This window comes from Nasonia vitripennis, chromosome 5, assembly GCF_009193385.2.
Source record: "Nasonia vitripennis strain AsymCx chromosome 5, Nvit_psr_1.1, whole genome shotgun sequence".
In the NCBI taxonomy this organism is placed as follows: domain Eukaryota; kingdom Metazoa; phylum Arthropoda; class Insecta; order Hymenoptera; family Pteromalidae; genus Nasonia; species Nasonia vitripennis.
In genome coordinates, this window is record NC_045761.1 from 12,243,112 (window position 1) to 12,261,043 (window position 17,932).

At 48.3% G+C, this 17,932-nt stretch overlaps 1 protein-coding gene across 4 annotated transcripts in view; it reads left to right on the top strand.

Annotated features, from left to right (window-relative positions):
• The window catches only part of nAChRa4 (nicotinic acetylcholine receptor alpha 4 subunit), a 95,745-nt gene that overhangs the window by 30,605 nt on the left and 47,208 nt on the right, over positions 1-17,932 (top strand). For all 4 annotated transcript variants that reach the window (XM_031931566.2, XM_031931568.2, XM_031931567.2 and 1 more), the window contains 2 exons: positions 9,709-9,753; positions 14,005-14,114. In XM_031931566.2, the coding sequence (XP_031787426.1) occupies positions 9,709-9,753; positions 14,005-14,114 (155 nt within the window). The remainder of the gene's footprint in view (positions 1-9,708; positions 9,754-14,004; positions 14,115-17,932) is intronic.

Below are 17,932 nucleotides of genomic sequence, written 5' to 3' on the forward strand. Positions count from 1 at the left end.
CCTTAACGATGATGCACAGTCGTTCGGATAATCTCTCTCCGATAATTGCGTATCCTGTATCGCATAATTGTTACTCGACCCGTTCTATAAAGCTCTGGTGGTCTTATGGTTATATCGCACCTGATTACACCACGCGCCGCGTTATAATTGGCCGTATAACTGTCTCATCGGCTCCGTTACACTCGACCCATGCGATATCCGCCGCCGCTCATTATACACCTTAACAACTCTCATTTATACCGAGGTAAAATATTCAACCGGCGCAGCGCGCAAGCTCCTCGCTTTGCGCCTCTAAAGCTCGCGCCCCATAAAAACGCTCTCCCGCGCAAAACATCGCTAAAAAGCCCAATCTCTCGTAAAGGCGCGGTTGAAAAAAAAGGCCAGCGCCGGCTCGTAAAAACTTAACCGCTCATTAAGCCGGCTCTCGAGGTGCGTCTACAAAGCGCGAGCCGTCGAGTAGTACACCTGCATACGCGATTGCGTATGTGCGAGCTTTTTTACATACCGAGTAAGTGTATTCGAGTCAACCCGCGGCAGATGCAATTAATCCGTAAGAGCGAATAATCATAAAACCATCCCCGCGCCGTGGGCTCTCGCGGAAGCTGAGAGTTATCTACTGCTGTGAGAGAGACTCTGGTTTAATGCGATTCCGTCGCCAGTTCTCAATCGGGCAATTCGCACTGCGCGAGAACTACGTTAGAAGTGGTTACAGCGATGATTAACCCATTGAAAATTAGCGGCTACGAGTATATTCTTTTGAATGCGCATCGTCAGTCTCGAATCGGCTAATGAAGCGTTCGTATTACGCATGTATTGAGCGGTACACACAGTCTTTGAATAGCCTCCAAATGAGTTCTCCGATATGACACGCGCGGCTCAAATTCCGCGGATACAATCAATCGATCGCTCGCGTGTGTGCAAAAATAATCGATGCGCTCGCATATTTGGCGGCATTAGCAGCCGACGACACAACCGCCGTAGCTTGAAGCGAACAAATAATAGCGCGCGAGCGAAATTAACACGGGGCACGTGCTGCATAATCGAGACGCGAGATCAAACGAGCCGAGCTCTCGTGTTACACTAACGCGCGCGCGCGCGCGGGAAATGTTTTATTATTAAGCCGCCGGCGTCGACGGGATGATGAAGATTCGAGTGTTAATGCTTCCCTCTCTCTAAATATCTCGTCGCTGATGCGGCGTTTGCTGAAAATGCAATTATAAATTATTCATAATTCCCGAGCAAAAATATTGAATGTGTATCTCGCTTTTTGACGCGCGCCGGACGAATGGCCCGGATGTGGATAAATAATTGACACCTGACGCCGTTATCATCATTATGATTAAAATTGCGTAAGCCATATTTATGCGGAATATTCGATATTTACTTTCAGCGAAGCGTGTAAAACTTTTAATTTCGCGCAATATATAATCCAAGTAAAATGATCGAGTGCCTACACAGCGAGACAAAAGAGTCGTCGTTTGTATACACACCCAGCTCTCTCTCTCTCTCTCTCTCTCTCTCTCTCTCTCTCTCTCTGCAACTAATTATCAGCAGAGTGCAAAGTTTAAGCTTTCAGCCACATTTTTCCGCGCAGAGCAGCTCGTCAGCTGTATTCGTACACCCTGCGCGAGCCATGGTTTCGAGCGGGGGTCGCGGATTTATCAGATTTAGGCTCGCTTGTTAGCTCGTGTATGCCTCGAACAAACAGAAGCTGCTGCGCGGAGCGCCGGCGAATCTGATAATTGCAGCCGTTCTAAAAGCTCTCTCGCTCTCGCTACCACTGCAGCGATCGATGTCGGCAACAAAACGCTGTAGTCTCCCTCCGCTGCGCACTGCAGTAATAACGCGCCGCGCTCGACTCTCTCTCGCTCTCTCTCTCTCTATCTCTCTCTCTGTCAAAATTTATCTCCGCTTCGAAAAACAGCGATTACACGTAGCGAACTGTACGTTACGTACACTATATACAGAGTCAGAGTCGAGCTCAATGAGCCGGCGAGCGGCAAGAAAAATTGCACGAGAGTTGGGGCATAATGCTCGTTGCGCTTCTCTCTCCCTCTCCATTATCGAAGCGCATCTCGTATGCGCCGCCCATAACTACTCCCACGTATATACCTACGGCAAATGGATTTTCGCGCGCTATCCGCAGCGCGAGAGTCTCTTCCGAAAAATTACCGTACGCGCGTAATGACTCTTTCGTCGGCGGGTCCGAGATGATAGATTACACGATCTCGGACAGTCGAATTTTCCGACCAAGGGAAAAACGAGACTAGGCTGGGCCGATTAATCAGACGGTACCCCCAGGTAGGGAGAGGCCGATCGGCGTGTGTGCTCGAGACAGCGGCAGCGGTGGGCCGTAATTATCGCGATAACCCACTTGAAGCTCGCTCTCGCTTCCAGCTAACTCGCTGGTACGGAGGGCTCCGTCTCTACTACTGTACTACGCGCGCGCATATCCCCCCGTAGTTCGGAATTTAATTTCGCCAGAATTGGGCTGAATCGAGCTGAGTGCAGTGTATGGGGAGATAATGCTGAATTTTCGAGTTATTCACCTCAATTACGCTCGTATAACTTTGTGTAAAAATTCGATTTCGCCACTGTGCCGCGGCGGCTACGCGCGCGAGTGTAGGAAGTAGACTCGCTTTCTCTCTCTCTCTCTCTCTCTCTCGCGGAGGTGGGGATAAGCAGATAGCGTGTTTGATCAATGAGGCGGGAGAAAAGCCGACGACCCCGAGAGCGAGAGGGTTCGTTGCAAGCTCATTTGGATCTCTGAGGAGAGAAGAGAGACGTTACGGCGGAAATATTAAAAAGCTCGCGCGTCGTCGACGAGAGCGGAATAGCAAAAGAACACACGCTGCCGCCGATTCCAGGCGTCACGTTCGGCTACACACGCGAGCCAAGCTCCCGCAGTGTACATAGTCTGGCCCTTAGGGACGACTGCGCCGGGTAAAGGAACGACAGGTTGTGACAAAACTGTCGCGATAAGCCTCGCTCTCTGGTCTGCGTGTGTGTGTGTACTTGATGCCTCGAGATAACGTCTTCCTCTCGGTCGCGACAGCTATAAATATTCCACGTTCTTCGTTCGCCTCATTTGGAGATTGAGATACATCTCCACACGCTTGCGGGGAGAGATACATCTCGCATCTTTGTTTAATTCGATCGAGGGAACGCAATTTTCCAACGAACGCGCATTTTTGTATACGCTTATAATACACTCGCACACGGGGGCTACACTGCTGCGGAGGCTCCTAATATTATATTGTGTACCAAGGGCGTAAAGTGGGCTTTTTTAGCCAAAAGCCCACTTAGCCCGTGGTGCACACCATATTTTATGTAACTCGCGAAATATTTTCGCGTTTTTCGTACCTATTAATAGGGACTAAAGTGACTCTTTTTTGACCGGCGGGCAAAAAAGTTATTTTAGCGGGCAATAAAAACCTTTATTGCCCGCATATTCAAACAGCGGGCAATAATGACCTTTATTGCCCGCTAAAAAGTGTTTATTGCCCGCAAACATTTTTTTTTTGTAATTTTAAAAAAAAGTTGTTTTTGATAAATTTGCATTATTTATTATTAAATAAAAAATGTATAAACTGTTATGTTCTTGAACAATATATAATTTATAACTAAATATAAATTAACATTGTCGAAATTTCTTATTTTTTTCATTAAAACCCTTTACATAATACTTTATTTCATTTTTTTTCCAATTTTCTCATTATAAATTCGGTACTGTTGAAATCAATTATTTATTTACAAAAAAAAAAAACAATGAATTTGACTTTTATATAATGTTTGAACAAGACACGAGCACGGTTGCCGTGTCAAAAAATAGTCACATCAGTCTCTCTTAACACGTACGAAAAGACGCGAAAATACGTCCGCGTGTTACATAAAATATGGTGTGCACAAAGGGCTAAGTGGGCTTTTTGGCCTCGTGGATTTTGCAGTACGAGTTAAGGCGAGTTAGCCCGAGCCGAAGGCGAGGGCGTTTACGAGCCGCAGACGAGCCCACTTTACGCCCTTGGTACACAATATACTATTTATTCGGCGAATTAATTACCCGACGGGCAATTATTCACGCGATCAGCGCGAAATAAACCCCCGGCCGATCCATAAATCCGAATAACGATTTCGAGGAGGACAAAAATTGCAAATCCACCTCCCTCGCCCGCTGGCTCATACACACGTACACACGTACAGTAATGAAATCGCAGGGCCACTAATCGACGCGGCGGCCGCTGGCGCCGTACCGCTTTTTGCGTGCGCGCGGCCGCGTTGTTATTTGTCACGTCATAATTGCTCGCGGCCCGTAACTCCCACGCCGTGTTTGACTCCTCTTTTCCGCCCGATTGCTCATGATTTATGAAAAAAACAAAAATCCGGACAACCCTGCAGCGTTATTTTTCAAATTGGTTTTCGGAAATTATGATCCTATCGCAGGTCCTTTGTTTCAAAAGTACACTGCGCAAAAGAAGGAAAAAAGCTCCACCGGCGATACGGCGCAGAAGCTTTTACTTATATACACAAGTCTCTCGTCCCTTCAGGCGCGTACGATATATCCAGGGATAGAGAGCGGCTTGCGCGTATGCCGTGCATTATTCATGGTCGTGCGCGTCGTCCGTTTTCAAGGGACCGAATGCGAAAGCTCTATCGCCGTTTTCGCAGTGGACCCGATGAGTTGCGGTCTCTGCGCTTCTTCTTCTTTTTTTTCGTTCGCTGATTTTATTTCGTTTCGCGGGTATGAAGAGGAGGAGGATGAGGGGGAAATAGGTCGACTGCGAGGAATGAGATAATGGCATGCGGAAGCTCTTCGTGGGTAAAATATGTTTGCGCTCTGATTTTCAAGTGACTTCCGACTGTTTTTCTAGAGCTTTTTGTTCGTAGCCCGCGCGAAACTTTTGTGGGCTCGATTTCGATCGAAGCAATTTATATTGCAATGAAAGAGCTACATCTTAATAAGCGCGGGTGGATACACCCCTAAGAGAGCAAGCGCATAATACGCTGGGAAAAAGAAGAATAATCGAGCAAACAAAATCAAGGTGTACACACACAGAGCTTGCGCGAGAGAGGGGGAAAGGAAAAGCTCGCAGTGTATTAGCCCCGAGGGCTAAAGCTGTAACGTCGGACGACGACCCAAATGAGAAACGAGGCCGCCGCCGTCGCGAGCATTGTGCGCACGTGTATGTGTGTGTGAGCGCGCGCGCGTGTGTGTGTGTAGAGGGATGAGCCAGCCCGCAGAGTCGGCCGTTCGCTTATTTATCCAGCCGGGCATCAAGAAGGTAACGCGTGAATTATGCGGCTACGTGACTCCCGGCGCTCTTTCACTCGCCGCAGAAACTAAACCGAACACGCCGGGCCGGCCCGGCGGTAATATCGCACAGATCCCCCCGTCGCGCCTAATATCTCCATCTAAGCGCTCTCTCGCTTCCATTCATTCGCCGCGAGAGAGCCCAGACCGTTTATAAGGGCTAGAGCACTGGCTTTTCAACTACATCTCTCTCGTCCGGCGCCTTTTCTCTCGCTCTACTCTCGCTCTCTCTCTCGTCATCGTCGCCGTTGCGGGAAATCGAGCAATTTCGAGCCGCGCGCAAAGTTTCTACCCTCTCGCTCACCGCGCGCTGGCTACTCCTATTTAGCGCTAAAGCGGCTGGAATTTAGGGATAATAAAAGGTTATTACGGATTATTAAAGCCTTGCTTCTCAAAGCCGGCCCTGCGCGCGGTCGCGATAAAAGGAAAGTTTCATATTTCAAAGCAGCGCGCGCGGCGAGCTTGCAGGCTGTGTACCGCGCGCATAAGAGGGATTAGCATCTCTCTCTCTCTCTCTCTCTCTCTCTCTCTCTCTCTCTCTCTCTCTCTCTGCGCGATATTGCCTATGACTCGTCGGTCCATTCGGTACATCATTAACGCGACGCTAATTAATTCGAACAAAATTTGTCGGGGGTTACCTAGGTATACGTATACGCTCTTCTGAATGAATGCGCCGCGCCGCAGCGGGTGTTATACGCTCGATATCAGATTTAAACTTTACAAAAGTTGGCCCATACCGCAGTACGCGGTTCTCTGTGTGTGTGTCGCGCTTGTATATTCATCAGCGCGCGCGCGAGTTTATTACTCATTAATAATAGCCGCGCGCTCGGGCTCTCCATTGTATGCCCGCGAGAATTAATAACGTAATGGCGCTTATTCATCGGGATAGTCGCGAGAACGAAATATGCGAACTTTTTTCTCTATGCATAAAATGGTATGCGTGTAACAGCGATTTTTTTCCTCTTACCCGCGAGCGGAGAGAGGATTGAAGCGACTCGAGGAATATATACACTACTTCTTTCATTCGTCCCCCGCACGCTTTTTCGCTCGGCCGAATATTTTTACGAGCGTGTTTGTAAAGCTCGCCATGGGAGGGGAGGGATACGATATTAACGAAGCGGGAAGGAGGTCGAGTCGTCTCTTAGCATTCAAAACGAGTTGGCGCGGCGGTGGCAGCCTCGTCATTGGCTCTATACTCCTCTGAACGATACGCTTCTACTACTCTCGTCGCTCGCACACTCCTCCCTGCAGCCCGTCTGGCTGCTTTTTTTCCATTCCAAGCTGTCTCTCCCTCTATCCCCCTCCCTCCCTCCCTGGCACTCGACTCGACGAGATTGGAAATTCAGGGGCCCGGAAAAATTTGCAATTGTAAGAGCTCAGCGATAGTATATACCAACGCGCGCAACAGAAACATTAGCCTTCGTTCTAGCGCGAAATAAATTCCAATGGTAGGAACATGCGCGCGCGAGAAAGCGATTCGGATTTCTCTCGTGTATATGGGAATTCCCGGCGTATACGGCAGCCGTGTGTTTTCCGCGAGGACCACCGATCGGATTTGAAATTTTATCGGATTTCCTTCCCTCGTACCATCAAGGGCCCGCGCGCGCAAGTTATCCAGATCCTGTTTCAAAGATTGTGCATTTCTTATTCCCGATATTTCCATCCCCGCGGCTGCCATTACGAGCCCAGTTCGCGGAGAGATCGCATAAGGGTGATTCAGCTCTATTGAAAGAATAAATTTTTTCCCTTTCTGCGGGGATTCCATGGCCATTCTCTTTCTCTCTCTCTCTCTCTCTCTCTCTCTCTCTCTCTCTCTCTCTCTCTCTCTCTCTCTCTCTGCATATGTATATTCCTCTGCTTTATACACGCGGCTTGATTCCGAACTCGGCGGTAGGGCTAAGTGGGATCACCAGAAGCTGAATATTAAAGTGCTCAGCCGCAGTGAGATATGCATGCCCTATGAATGGATAAAAGAGAAATACACGCGAATGGTCTAATATACCGCGGGGGGAAATGGAAGTCGACTGGAAGGGCTGACTGGATACCTCTATGCTGTCTTCTTCATTATTGATGTATCCTAGATGGCTGCGGATATTGTAATCATAGCATGTAAGCTGGTCGGCGCAGACTCGCTTGTCAATATATATTATTACGTCTAGCGATTGGGAGAACAATGGATGATCGTAACGGATAGTTATTGTGCGCTTTGACTAATTGAAGTACCAATCAAACGGATGACGTAGAAGAATAACTGCCCAGAAATAGGTGTATACACGCGGCTGCTCTGCTTCGAGCAGCAATTACACTCGACTATAATTTGAAAATTGCGGAGCCATTGTTTCCGACACGCTGAGGTTCGTACTTCCCGCGCAGGTCTCTGCAAAGTGTTGGGAAGGCAACTTGAATGAATTATAATATGAATGATTCTCTTGAATACGAGGCTCGTTGTCAGATGCTTTGGGTGAGGGGGAAAGTTGTTTCGAATTCGGCGGAAGCAATTGGCAATTCAACTTTGAAATGTTGCATACCCTTGGAGTATACCAGTAGTGCTGTTGACCCGAGTTCGCTATGGAGCTGTTATACTGCGGGTTTATTCGCAGATTTTGACAATATCTGGATCTCGAACAAAAACATCTTCGGCCATAGTTGTCTTCTTTCTAAATTTCAAGGATCGTCCTCGTTTTTTCTATCATCTGCTTCCATTGATATGATATTTTGCTCTAATGAATCGAATCAATGAATCACAACAAAATGACCGTTACGTAGGGAACTTGGCTACTGTTGTACGTGCGCTATCTGCTTGAGTAATTAATTGGCTATGCCCTCGGCTTACAGAAGCGACACGTTTCGCCCCACGAGCTAACGACCTAAAACTCGTATATCAGAGACAGCATACGACACCAAACTGATACGGGTGTCCCATTGGGTCGATGGTGAGATAAAGAAAGTTATACTCATCCTTATAGCTTTGGAACTAGAGCGTTGTTCAGGTGGAAGGCCTAGAGCCGATCGAGTTTGTCAGTAGCGCTATCTGTAGCCACACGATGACTGGTCGTCGGTTTGAAGTGATTTTCAGCTCGGAGGTCCAGAACCCACTGAGCTGGATTGCTAGTTCGAGGCTTCTCTTGTACCTCAAATGATGCTTGGGGTCATCGTTTGGAGACGGAGATGTCATTTCTACTGGAAAGCTCAAAGCCTGATAAAGTGGGTAGCGATAACTGACAAGGAGAAAACCCAGTCATTGGAAACCGATTTTGCCATGTCTTTTTTTGGCACTTAAGAATGGCAGAAATCACCTCTATTTTGATAGAGGTAATTTGAAAAGTGAAAAAATTGTTAGAGTATTCTTATTTATAAAATTATACATATTACTCTCCATACTTACCAAAAATTAATACTTACGAACAAACTTGGGAGAATTAACCCTTGTAATAAATAATTTCAGACAAATTCTATTCTATGATAAAGTTTCGTTTGTGTGATATCCAACCTCCTCAGATCAAAATATAAATTCAAAATCTTATAATATTAAGAGGAAATTCCTCGAGTCGATCGCAGTCAGCTATGACATATAAGTCGTATCTACTTGCGACTAATATGTCGTAGCTGACTGTGATTGACTCGAGGAATTTCCTCTTGATATTATAAGATTTAGAATTTATATTTTGATCTGAGGCGGTTGGATTAACTCTCCCACGTTTATCCGTAATTATTAATTATTTTTTTTTCTTATTAATATTTTTAAAGATCGAATAATACTTTTTTTTTGTTTATATCTAAAAGTGTTGACCTATCCAAACCACTTACAATGTGTTACAACTCGCAGGAGCTCCCTACTGTTTGGAGATCCAAAAACAAATATCCGTACGCGCTGGCGAGATCGACCATTTCCATGTCTGCGTCTTCGGATTACGAAAGCAAACAGACATTTGGAATAATGGAAGCGATCCAAACAAACCATTGGGAGTAACGATCATACTGTTGGGAAATTTAACGTTGTTTGTGAAAATTTCAAGCCCAGACCAAAAAGAAAAACTAACGACGTGTCTTTAATATTAGACCATGTAATCTGGGTCGTATAGCCGCGTATACTTTTAGACTTAATCCGATGTTTTCTCAACTTTCCCTGGGGATAAAGAGCTTACGTTTTCCTTTTAGAAAATGCTCTGTTACTTGAATGAGCTGTACCAGGCGAGCATGGAAAATTCTATGTTCGGAGACGAGACATCTTTAGGCGAACATTAAATTTTCAATGCCTCGCAGTGTCCAAAGAGACGAAGAAGACAGCAAAAGAAGCTGTAATTTATTCATGAAAATCGCTATTATTAGAGGACTAGTTTTATTTTCAACGATCTCCCAAGCATACTGAAGCTAACGATACAATCCGATTTCTGTTTCAGAATCTGAAAAATCAGATCATGACGACGAATCTCTGGGTGGAGCAGGTGAGTACTTTTACCCGTTCTCTTTTTTTTTATATCCCGCACTCATAAACGCACACTGCGCACTGAGCCGCGAGCAAAAGTTTCGCGCGCGGCTCTGACAATGAAACGCTCGCGCCGCTCTTTAAAAAGTTTGAAAGAAAATAAGAGGTCGTGTTGTGTGCTAGTGAAAAAAGAAACGTACTCCAGTGCACACGGTTGAACTGCAGCAAAAGAACGTGACTCATTAAGTAATGCAACTGTCAGATTGCATTGCAAAGTAAACGCGCGAGCTGCATTGTGGAGTCGAAAAGGGCCGTGCGCGTATAGAGAGGCCGCAGTGGCTCTGCGCGAAGCAGTCGCAGGGAAATAATTGAGGTGAATAATTAAGCTCGGGGGCCAATTAACGTTCTGATTCTTTCCCTGTTCCCTCTTCGTTTCTCTCTCTCTCTCTCTCTCTCTCTCTCTCTCTCTCTCGGCAACGACAAGGCTACTTAGCCAGCGACGAGTTCAGTTTCCTTCGCCCCGGCGAAAGCTTCAATTTTCATGTTCGCTGCTGCTGCTGCTGGCAGCGACAGTCGCAGCAGACGCTAGATTTAATTTGCAGGGTAATTTGCGACTGCCTCCCCCTCATCCATATAGTCGAGCCTCGATTTCATTCAATTCTGCAGCGCTCTTTTCTCTCCGCTGCTCAGCTCCCAAGCTACCTTCTATGGATTCTTTATTTTACTTTTAAAGCAGTGTAAAGGAGAGTGTAATTGAGATTCTTCGAGGCTTTATTGAACAGTATCATCTTCCGGACGTTGCTATAGCTGCCCGGCGAGGCAGTGCTACTCAATCTTTAATCTCCCTGGGCATTTCGCAGTGTTCTTTATTGGAAAACTCGCGCGCGCGCGGCCGGTATATTAAAACATTTGCTTATTGAAAATTCTAATGCAAAATTCGACGTTGCAATATCATCTGTTCAAATATTTACGCGCCCTCAGACTGCACAATTTTCTCGACCGCGAAACATCGCTGCAACGTGTCCTGAAAACCCTTGAAAATAAAAGGAAATTAAATCCAGTCCCCGCATACCCAGCTGTTGTACAATATACGTATACCCGTCAGTCGCAGGTGGTCGTCCCCGATGTAAATCTCGTCGCACTTGGCGCTTTTGAAAAATGCGAAACTGTAGTCGAATGAAAAACCAGCCGCGAAATTTCCGGTTAATTTTGCGCAGCCAGTCGCGTGGGGAATCGCCCCATTCGGTCTAGAGACACGCAGCAGACACAACTACACTGTACAAATGTCCTTTCTCGTCGTCGAGTCGAGCAGCGGTCGCTCGCTGCAAACAACAGAGCTCGTCGCGGCGGTGTGCATCAGCAGTCCCCGTGACAGTCGCGGTGAGCCGTTCTCGGACCAAAGCTGCCAGCCGAGCAGTCAAAAACTTGTTTGTTTGTTATTTTTTTGTTCGTTTGCGTTTGAACTGTGTTTCTTGTTTTTGATTCGGTTTAGCTGCGGGGGGTCGGAGGTCGAGGAGAGAATGCACGCGAGCAGCAGAGCGTTCGCTCGTAAATGATTCGATTACGCGGGAGCTCATGTTTGGAATTCATTGGTTAGTCGAAGGCGAGAGTGAACTCTGTTCTTTCTTTCGTCCATGCGCGTATGTAGATGGGATTCTACGCGATTTAAGAGTAGCTTTGGGTATTTCCGCCCCGGTGCGTATCCAGCCAAATCCGATCGTCGATTCGCGTTCGGACTTTTAATCTGTACTCCAATGTTAACGCCACGAGAATAAGCTTCTTTTTTTTAATGAAAAAATTCGCATTCTCCGATAATTCCGCGCATTAGCGCTTATTAGATTTCCCCCCGAACCTCCGAATATACGTAAGAAGCAATCGAGCCCTTCGTCCATAATTCTCTCGTCGCTCACTCTATACACAGCGGAAATGTCGTAAGAGAATATCCGATAATGCGCGCGCGGTATATAGGGGCTCGGAAAAACTTATCAGTGCGTAAGCAGAGACTCTTTCAGCGCAAGAGGTCCGTGATGATTATCGCGATTACCACTTCTTTCTCTTCCGGGGAAACTTTTCGCCCTCGATAATACTTGGCCTACAGCGGTATTTCCGAATGGCTCTCTTTCTCTGTATACACTTCTCGTAGGCGGTAAAAGTTTTTCTCTCTCTTCCGCGTCAGCGGTGCGGCCGAAGTTTATGTGTTCTCCCCGCGCGGCGAAATTAAGCGCGTCACGTGCTGAAAAACATCTGCGCCCTGCAACTTTCCAGACGTATTTCTACGCGATCGAGGATCAGCTTATTCGGAAGAGAAACGATAAGTTTGTCCCTCGATAACGAGACGCGAAGGTGTATTATAAATTCAATCATCGCTGGCATCCGTCCTGATCGAGTAAGTCTTGGGGAAATGAAAAAGTCCCCGGTACAAACCCGTACATTGGCATTCGCCGGGAGAGCAAATAATCCCGCTGCGCCGTTCAATCTCTTATCTCGTCGCGCATCATCATGCCGATCCTCCTCTCGGGGAGAAAGTCGGAGTAAACGTTTGTACGAAATATTCCGCCACTCACGCGTCTTTCTGCGAAAGCACTTGACTGCCGCTATGATTAAATGCTCGGTGAAGTCGCCGACCTGAGCTGCCACCGCAGTCGCGCGCGACGCTCGATGAAGCGCGTTATCAGACGGAGACTATCTCTGCTCCTCCGTGTGTAGCTATAGCTGTACAGCTTCCTCCCAGGAGTTTTCAGTCGCCGCCGTATCCCTTATATACGAAATACCTCGTGATTGCCGTTCTCTCCGCCGCCGAGACGTAGACCGATGCACTTGCCTCGGGAGGCTGGATTATTTGGAGTGTGGTCGAGAGGAAGGTCAATAATTGCGTTGTCGATCTGGCTTTCGAGAGTATCGGTATACTCATATTTTTATCAAAAGCTTCGCTACGTACTCTCCACTTTGTTTTATACATACTCTCCCGAGCTCATTTCTCCGCGGGGGAACAATAACACTCTCGCGCGAAATTTTCAATTTCCCGCGAATCGCAGAGAAAATAGACGAGCGGGCCGCCGCGAAAAATACGAATCCGATTCGCGGGACGATTTTCACGTGGATATTGGCGATTCCTATTCCGAAACGACGTCGTCAATTTTTCCCAGCAGTGTTGCGAGGGAAAAAGAGAGGGGAAGAAGCGAGCGGGGGAATATAAATGGACAAGCGAATATCTCGTTACGCTAGCGCGCGACTCTCGCTGCAGATGCTGCAGTTTCACGGCTGAGAAGAGCCACCGAGCATAGCAGATTCTAGATTCCGTCCCCCCAGCGTGTGTCTTGTAGGACATTTTGAAATATATATATATATATATATATATATATATATATATATATATATCTCCGGGAGAAAGAGAGAAAGAGGGAGAGAGAGAGAGAGGAGCAAGTGTCCCGGTCTCTTGTAGTAGCCGCTGCCGCTTCTCTCTTTTTCTTATGTACCCTCGGTGCAGCGGAGAGGGCTCCTTTCTCTCTCTCTCTTTTTTACGCTCGCGCGCTCCACCTCCTCAATGTGAGATATTGTGGAATTTCTCGCAATTTTCCACTCGAGCTTGCTTTTACTTTAGTGGCTGCCATACAATATAGATATATCTAAGCGAGCTGCGCGCGACCTCTTTAGCTTTCTTCCGAGCGCGAGGGGCGTGTGTACGGAGAATTTTCGGAGCGCATGTAAATTTTCCAGGGACGGCACAGACAGGGGCGTGGTTCTCCGAGACGTTTTCTTCGACGAGACATCAAATTTCATCCTGCATCTCGCTGGAAATTGAAAGGGTCGAAATTATCGGGTTCCGTGTCAATAAGAGCCGCGAATAGAGATACTCCTCTATGTGCTGCATATTCGGAAAAGTCAAAGCTTCCGCGAATATGCTTCCATACATAGAGCCTCGACGTGCACAGCAGCTGCTCAATAAAACCTCGCGTGTGTGTCAATATGCCGCGCGGTATATAACCGGGACCTCAAATTGAATTCAGACCTCATGCGTGTGCGGTGGTGCGCGCAGAGACGGCTTCAAATTGTGTATAAGCGAGAAGCCTCCGATAGCTCCGGGGGGCTATTTTCTACGGACGAATTCGAAACCGCGATGATATAACGTAGTCGTGACAATCGAATCCCTGCGCCTCGGGTAAACAAGTAGTCCGGGTCGAGGTACGGTCAGACACCCTACACAGCTATCCCGAAATAGTTTCAAGTTGATCGACACTGTTTAAAGAGAATATCCGTTGGTCTGTTGCAGTCCTGGTACGACTACAAGCTGCGCTGGGAGCCGAAGGAGTACGGTGGCGTGCACATGCTGCACGTGCCCTCGGACCACATATGGCGGCCCGACATAGTCCTCTACAATAAGTAAGTATCCGCGGACCGAGTGAGCCCCTCTCCCTACGAGAGAAAGTCGCGACGCGCCTCGTTCCCTACTGCATCTTATCGACGGCCCCTCAGCGAGAGCAGCCCCCAGAGTCAGGCCCCCGCTGCCCTCGCACCCCTTTAAGCCCCCCCACCCACCCAGCTTACCCCTTATCGGAGCCCCAGCACCCGCCCTTGTCTCTCTCTGTCAGCCACCCTCGTGTGTGATGTATAGCGTACATCACCCGTACATATTGTGCAAGCTAATATGTATGGACATATGTATCTGTTAACTATATACTATATTATATATTCGTCGGAGTGGTACCTTTATTTATATATCGTAGAGGCAAAGCATGCTGCCGAAGAGAGTATAATACCAGACACGCGGACGGACGCGATTCGACTCTCGTCGCGCGCGCGCGCGCGGCTGCAGACAGTAGCGTCATTTTCGCTGCTTCGGTTTACTTTTCACATACGTCCACGTCCGATCTGTCTGCGTCGTCCGGGCGAGGGTCCGATCGCGGCCGGCTACATATATACTCTACATCACTGTGCATATATATATTCGTCTGTTATTGAGTTTGGTCAGGATGTTATCATTCATGTCGACGTGCGCAGATATCCTAAGAGACTCTCTCTCTATATACACGTAGCACATGTAATACTGCGGAGCGTTTTATGACGTAGTATACGTGTGTGTGCGTGTATATATATATATATATATATATATATAATGCTATGCGCAAACACACTCGAGACGCGCGGCGACGTCGGACCGATTATATCGGCTATACACTACGCCGTCGTATACGTATATAATACAGGCCCGTCGATCTGTGCCAACGCGCACGTCTCTGCTCGATCCCTCTAAGGATTCGCGCATTCTAACCGTAGCAGCATATACAGTCGTGCAGACACAAGGAGCTACCGGAGGCACTGGGACGTACGCGTTGGCCGGTATATACATACAATACGTGACACACTCGAAATCTTTCTCAATTTTTTTTTTAATTCTTTCCTCTCGCGACGGAAGCACTTTTGCGCCAGGACGAGTTATAACGCACACTATTACTCACATATAGGTATACATCTGTATAGGCCGCGCGCGGTCATCTCCCGTCGTGCATATATAGGAGCGAGGAGAAATAGATAATTGTCATTTATATCGCATGAAACGCGGGCGCTGCGGCGGGCTCGTCAAAGATCTCTTGCGATTGTTATGCTCTTATGTATTGTGAAAAATTTATCGTATACGAGATACGAGAAAGATAGGAGGAAGAACTTTTTGCCAATTGCCACACTTTTCGTATGAATATTACACGACGACGTGTATACTTGGTGTGTACCATACGAGCTGCTCTTCTGTAATTATATACGTAACGAGCTGGTGCTTCCCTTTTTGCGCGGAGCCACAGGGGATTTCCCATTGTTCTCCACCGCGGCGACCGACTTTTGCGTATTTGCCAGCGGCTTGACGCCTCTTGCTCTCTCGGCCCCGCGCTGCTCAAATCCTCGCAAGCTCCGCCGCTGTATTTATAGAAGCCATGTTTGCCTACGGAGGGATATCGTCGAGACAGTTTTTTTTCTTTCAACTAGCTATTCAAACGGCACTTAATTTTTACCACTTACACACGCTCGCTTTGCTCGCGTCATTCAATATATTCGGCCGAGCGAGGCAGCAGCGCTTTGTCAAAGTCTCCTTTTCCTCTTCAAACGAGCTGCGCCGAAAGCCCTTCTCGAAGGGAAGAAGAAAAGCTCCGCGCGCATTCGTCCGGAAAAAGATTTGTATTTTTTCTCCCGGATAACGTTTCCCCCGCCGCGCACATCAAACACACACGTATAGAGAGAGCCGCGGCTTGTCTCCGGTTTCCCCGCGTCCATTTCGACGACTCTCCGGCGCGCGGAGGAGCTTTCAGCCGCAGAATTCCGCGGGAATACGATATACCGGCGCGTCTTCAAAGGGCCGTTCGATGAAATGGAAGCAGGTGTTTCTCTCGCGAGCGCGCGCACTTGGGATTTTCCTCTCCTCTCCTCTCCTTTGTAACGAGGCCCGCCGAGAGATGCGGGAGATTCGCCCCTTTGAGCGTCTCGGTGTACGTCCTCGTTATTGAATTTTCGGCAGCGCCGAAGTACAGAGACGGCCCTCTCGATTTTGTGTATTAAAAAGTCAGCCGATTAATATTTCTGCCGGCGCGAGTAGCTCGAAAACTCTCGTTACAATGGAGAGAGAGCTGCATATCAAGGATCGATCGTCGTCGATAAAAGCTCTCGGCGCCTCTATCGTGCCTCAGCGATAAAGAAGTCACGCACGCGTATATAGAGCGGCTCGACGATCGAAGTGCTCGACGGCATTGTTATGTCATTAGCTCGGACAAAGGGCAGAGAGAACTCCCTCTCTCTCTCTCTCTCTCTCTCTCGGGGTGAAAAGTCGCGCACAATGCAGGGCCGTGAAAAGGCGCGTGAAAGAAGAGCCGCCGAGAGCGTGAATGGGGGGCGACGACTACGCCGGCGCAGCAATAATTCATCGAGGCCCGCGGCTCGCTCTCTCTCTCTCTCTCTCTGTGTATATAGCCGAACTGGGTCGACGCCTGCACCCACGCTATCTCTCCCCGACATTCCGCTGCTGTTTTAGCCCCGTGGACCGCTCACTATTTCGTTCCTCGGATGCCTACCGCCGCTACTGCTGTGAATTTCGGAAGGGTCAATTTTTTTCGTCCCTTATCAAACCGAGCTTTATTTGAATTCGAAAATAGCTCCGCCGTACACGGAGCCTTTGAGTCTATCTCGGCTTTCACGAGCTTCATCGTAAAGCTCGCGACGGGATCCCGCCGCGTATACATCTATAATGCATTTACGTTTTTTTTTCTCTGCGCATCAGCGACGCTCGCCACTTTCCTTTGATTCGGTCGTTCGCCGCACAATACGTCATCAGAGCGTTCTCGCTTAGCCGGAGCTCCGTCGGTCGTAAAACCGAGAGCGGTCGAGAAGAAGAAAAAAGGCAACGGCTTTATTTCGGATTCGAATGGCTGCCGCCGCCGCGTTCGTATAATGCGCGCGGTATATACGTGTATACGGCTCTCGATTATGCGAGTAGCCGAGTCAGCTGTAATGGCGCAAAGCCGCCGGCTGTTCGCTTGACGAAAACAGCCGAGCTTGCGGAAAGCTTTGTTTGGGAGAGGAAGCTCATACACTCCGCGCTCTCGAGTCGGACTTTGATTTCTGCATTTTGAATGTACGCGATACACTTTCGAACTATCGATCGGCCGTTTGGTTTAACGCCCGGTAAGCGAGACGATCTCTCTTCGGAATCCCACGCAAGAGAAACAAGCCTCTCGAAAAAAGTTCCCCGTCACTCTGCCAATCATCGCCGATAAGTCGACGCAGCGTATAGGTATGGCTCTGCTCTTGCGAGATCAAGCCTCCCTCGGCGCATCAAAGCTGCGCCTCGTCATCCCACACACGTCCGCGTTTGCGGCAACTCGGTCTCCGCACGGAAATCATGGCATCAGCGTATAACGCGCGCCACGTCTTGACTGACGCTCCGCGTGTGTGTGTATGCGCCGTATACATGTGTGCCTCTGCGGCTCTCGTGCGGTCGTCGTCGTATATGCGGCGGGGCTATCAATTTGCCGTCCCGATAACTCGAGGATCCGCCGCGTGTGCTCAGCTGCCGCTGCAGCGTCCCTGCTGAATCGCAGGTACATTCAAAGTTGCGCCGCAGGAAATTATCGCAGGTTACACATACGCACACATACACATCGGGCCGAACTTTCCCGATTGTAATTTACACTGCGCGAGTAATAATTCCGAGAGGGGTC